This window comes from Octodon degus, unplaced genomic scaffold, assembly GCF_000260255.1.
Source record: "Octodon degus isolate 3935 unplaced genomic scaffold, OctDeg1.0 scaffold00017, whole genome shotgun sequence".
Taxonomy (NCBI): Eukaryota; Metazoa; Chordata; class Mammalia; order Rodentia; family Octodontidae; genus Octodon; species Octodon degus.
Genome location: NW_004524593.1, coordinates 24,121,169 through 24,126,478, shown reverse-complemented (window position 1 = coordinate 24,126,478; position 5,310 = coordinate 24,121,169). Strand labels below are relative to the sequence as shown.

At 38.5% G+C, this 5,310-nt stretch overlaps 1 protein-coding gene across 1 annotated transcript in view; it reads right to left on the bottom strand.

The window, feature by feature from the left end:
• The window catches only part of Dnah14 (dynein axonemal heavy chain 14), a 394,744-nt gene that overhangs the window by 368,451 nt on the left and 20,983 nt on the right, over positions 1-5,310 (bottom strand). The window contains 2 exon segments of the mRNA XM_012513730.1: positions 31-123; positions 3,105-3,242. Coding sequence (XP_012369184.1) covers positions 31-123; positions 3,105-3,242 — 231 coding nt within the window.

Here is a 5,310-nt window from a genome sequence, read left to right as displayed (position 1 = left end):
CTCCGCACTTTGAAGTGGGCTTGGACTTGCTCCTTTCTCCTGCTGGGTTGACCTTTCTCTTTTTGAGAAATGGGCTCTGGAGAAGCTCTATGTGGCTGAGTTATATTTTCTTTAAGGTAATCTGAAAACAAAGCCAGCATTAACTTATCACCAGCATAAACTATAACCACACCACAGTAATTCCACACCACAAGCAATACAACAGGTTACCTAAGGCACCATGATAACAGCAGCAGCTTGAATCCTAAATTCTAAGCCAAATGCCTAGGTTTCTCGCTCAGAGAGAAGCCTCACCCATAGGGTCAGGTGCTTGTCTGCCCTGCCACATCATTGGCAGGACAGTTATAGCAAGGCCCAGCTCCTGGTTACAGGAATTGGGTTGGTCAATACATTTAGAGAACACAGTAAGTGCTTTCTAAATAAATGTTAATTGTTTATTATTATACAACATTTTAAAGGCAAGAATCATTGTATGAGATGCAGACAGAAAAAACTTTAACTTTGAGTAATCACTTAAAAGATAACAACTTGCAACAAACTATTATTCTTCTTCTATTACTTTGTTATGAAATTTTGTTTTACTTTTTTCATTAAAAAAATCAAATACAAAAAAAAAAAAACTTTAAGCAGGCCGGGGAGATGGCTCAATGGAATAAGCACTTCCCTGGCAAGCGCAAGGGCCAGAGTTCAATCCCCGGTTCCGCCAAAAAAAAAAAAAAAAAACTTTAATTGTAACTTGGTAATACATGGATAGAAACATAGAAGAGCAACATCTGGGTATATTCCACATACTTCCTCTATGTCTTACCTCACTGGTGAATTTTCAACACAAAGAATGAGAAATGATTGAAATTAGAACTATTATTTATGTAATGTAAGAAATACTTTAATTATTTAGCTTGTAAGGCAGCTAGTAAGAGATAGTAAGGGACAGAGCCTAAGATGGAGTTGGCCAGTCAGACTTACCAAAAAAAACCCCACAAACACAGTGTTAGGAGTTAACTCAAGCCCTATCATTTGCTAAACTCAGAAGTATAAAGCAAACAGGGAAAATGCAGGACTGAGATAAGGACAGGCAGTTAGAATGCTAATCCCAGGAAACTCCTTAGGCAGAATGGAACCTAGTGCTAGGGTGGATGGAAAGAGACATTATTTACTTGTACCTAGCACTAGGTTCCAATGAATTTGTGGAAGCAGCCACTTAAAGGCCTGAGCTAGGGCCAGGCCCCCTGTTCCAATGAATTTAAAGACACAGAATAACTTTTTTCTTTTGAACTCTGGAAATTTTTAATTTCTGATTTTACATGCTATATTCAGGGTTAGTTAATGTCAGACTACTACTCTTTTGAATATAATACTCCCCCCTTTGACTTCTGTGACATCACATATCCATCCTTTCCTCATCATACCATTCTGCATGACCTTGGCTGATTCGTGTCCCCTGTAGCTGTCCTTCTCCTAGATTATGATGGCTATAGTTCCTCAGCCCTGTTTTTATGTCACACACCCTGCCCAGGCAACCTGGCTGCGGCCATATTTCAACCCCTCCTTTATTACTCCCAAATGCATCATCACAGCGCTGACACCCCTGAACTCCTCTCACATGTCCACTGCCTCTGAGATTCCTCTGCTGGGATGGGCCACAGGAATTCCTGATTCAGCATGTCCAACATTAAACTCGTGGTGCCTCACTGACACCCCACAAATCCTGGTATTTCCAAGGCTCCTATTTGAGAGATAGTATCACTGTTCACCTCATCCGATCCCTTCTCCTTCACAAATCTATCACCATGACTAATTCTACTTTCAGCAATGGAAAGACTGCTATCTCTATACCAATTCTTGTCCCCTGCAAACTATTCTTCAACCTACAGCCACAGTAATCTTTTCCAAGTGGAAGTCTAATCATAACAACTTGCTTAAAAGCCTTCCATGGCTCCTGTCTCCAAAGGGTAGAATTCCCTAACATGGCCACCAAGTCCTTGCTTTGCCCAACCCCTGTATTCCTAGGCAGTCTTTTATTTCTGTCCTCTCTTTGCTGTGGAAAATACAAAGAGTATCAGATTAGAATATCCCAAAACTCATGAAGGAAGCTGAAATCATAGATAGAAAAGTAGAAAGAAAGCCAAATGAGTTTTCTTCAAGAGTCTGGGAAAAGAGGAAGTGATTAATAGAATACACTGTTGCAGAATGGTGCAGTAAGAGGAATACTGTCAATGAATTATTTCTCTCAGGATACAGTCATGAGGAGGAGGTTCATGGCCTGGGCTATTTCTTCTCTAGAGTGGAGGAGGCTGAGTCCATGGGAGCCTACAAGAAGTGCAAGAGGCAGGGCCTGGGCTGCTTCTATGCCTGCAGTGGCCTCAACGTGCCCCTGGGTGGCGTTGCTTTGCTTGGGATTGTTAGCTTGTCATTGTGCTGACGGGAAAGAGCCCTGGGAAGGAGACCAAAGAGAGCATGAAGGCATGAAGGCATGAAGGCCAGCAACAAGGGCTAACAGAGGAGAAGCTGCAGACCTTGAAGTGGATTCACCTTCAGAGACAAGAGGCAGAGTCATGGAGCCAGGCAGGGCAGAGGGCAGAACACCCAAAGCAGTGAGGACAGAAGAGAGATAGCTTAAAAAAAAAAAAAAAAAGGCAATGGTTTTAAGAAAAATCTGGGGGAGGGATAGGGATGATGTCATAGGAGATGCCAGGGAATGAGTGGGTGAGGGTCACAGAAAGTCCTCAGCAGACAGGAGCCCAGGAGAGGGACTCACGCTGACAAATTTATCCCAAACAAACAGATGCCCTGAAGAGTGAGGTGAAGGGATAGTGTGAGAGGTCAGCTGCTCTTTCATGCTGTCAGTGACAGTGACAGCCCTGCTGTGGCCAAGATTTAGATGATGTTTCTTAATCTGAAAACACAGCTAAGTGCTATGGCAAATGAAGTTAGTTAGGTGCCAAACCTTCTATCTTAGAAGTAGACTCTGGTACTTTAATCTATTTCACTTGCTTTCTTTGGCACATGAAAAGTTTTGTTTTGTTTTGTTTTGTTTTGTTTTTACATTTCCATAAAAGAAAAAGTGAATCCACTTGCCTGGATAGTAATCTTGATAAATTTCTTCGGTTTTCTCTGACTTCCAGGATACAGAATGTTTCCTAGATGTTTTACATCTCAGTGTTTGCTTTGCTGCTATCTCAGCTGACTGGTTCTTGGGTACTGTAACATCTTTGTATTTTTGCTCTTCATAGTTTAAAAGTCTAAGATAATAAGTAAAACAATTTTAAGAAAATAAATAAAAAATCTCAATAACAGAATAAGGAACTGTTAGCATTGTATCTAAAATTTCATATTTAAGGGCTAGGGAGATAGCTCAGTAGAATAAGCGCTTGCCTGGCAAGCACAAGGGCAAGTTCAATCCCCAGTTCCACCAAAAAACAAAACATAAAAATAAATAAAATTTCACATTTATAATTGAAACAGCTTTTGGGTTTAATAAATGCTTTTATCAGCATTCTCTATAACTTAAAATTATTTATATCCTACAATACAAGGTCTATTTTTTAAAGCAACATTAATCTAAGAAAATATAAGTTGTCACTGAAAATTTAAAGCTTGATTTAATTTCTTAATTTATCTTCACCTTTGAATGACATCCAGTTAAATTACTGGCAGAAAAAGTTTTCCAAAATTCAATAGTTGTATACTGTTCTCCTTTATGAAAAAAAAAAAAGAATAGGTAAACCCATCAGGATTAAAACAAAAATATTTTCATAGTACATTAGCCAACTGCCTACCTTATGACATTGAGAAAAACTTAATAACGGAATCCAAAATTACTGCCTACAATTGATTTATTTGGTAGAAGACTATATTTTAATAAAACAAAGGAAATTTAGGGTTCTGCAAAGCCTGAAATGTACTTCTCAAGGGAAAAATCTGCTGCTACAGTAAACAAAAATAATTTCATTAATAAGGGGCAAAACTTCTTTGAACTAATTTATAGATAGCTCATAAGGTATTCTTAAATCCTTTCCCTTTGAGCATTTTAGGAATCCCCATTTAGTTCATAAATATCTTTAAATGTTTCTTTATTGATACGTCTACTTGTATAGTATTTTCTTGTATTGAATTGTCATTTATGCATTTTGGATACTAATACTTTGCCTTTTATATCTTTGGTTTTTTGTTTTTTTTTTTTTTTTTCTGGAACCGGGGATTGAACTCAGGCCCCTGTGCTTGCCAGGCAAGCGCTTATTCCACTAAGCCATCTCCCCGGCCCCTGGTTTGGATTTTTTAACTATTCACTTACACGGTACTAAGAGTTTAACACAGGGCCTTCACACTGAGCTACATCTCCCTACCCTCACCTTTTTCTTCCCCCTTTCTTTTTAATTTTAAGACAGATTCATTAAATTGCTAAACTGCCCCAGCCAGACTTTTTTTTTTTTTGTACTAGGCCAGATTCAAATTACAATCCTCTACCCTCAGCACTCCAGAAAGCTGGGAGTACAGGCCTGTAGAAATTCTTTAATATAAATGTTTTTTGTCTTTAAGGTTTATGTCACTTATGTTTTCTTTTAAAATAGTTTTCCTTATTCCAGGACTGTCACAATTCTCTGCTATGTTTTCCTAACAGTTTTAAAGCTTTTCCTTTACACGACTTTTTTTTTTTTTTTTTTTTTCAGAACTGGGGATTGAACTCAGGCCCTTGCACTTGCCAGGGAAGCACTTATTCCACTGAGCCATCTCCCCAGCCCCTTCACAAGACTTTTTAATTTATATAAAAGTCCTTAAATCCTTGGTTTTGGGCTACAGTGTGTAAGGGTAGACCTGATTTCTTCCTCAACTCCAATATGAACATACAGTTGTTCAAGCAGCTGTACAGAACTCCCCTATCCTCTCCCTCACCTGCAAAACCAAGGCTGCTACACTCAAAATTCACACACTCAGCAGAGAAAGGTGGCACAGGCCTGTAATTCCAACACTTAAAAGGCTGAGACAGGAACATCATCAAAAGTGCCAGACCAACCCAGGATACATAGTAAGTTCAAAGCCAGACTGAACTATATAATGAGACCTTGTCTCAAAACAAAACATAACAAAACACACTCAGTTGTCTGCCTCCGGGATCTTTATTTCTTTCTGTATCCACTGCTTTAATTATATGCTTTATAACATGTTTCAATAGCTGCAAGTCAAGGTGACCTTTTTTCTTTTTCAGGAGCACTTTATAAATTCTTAGCTCTTTGTTTCTCCACATAAATTTCATTGAATTTTCTATTATTAAACTTCATAATTTTATGAAAGTAAAATACATTGTTTTTT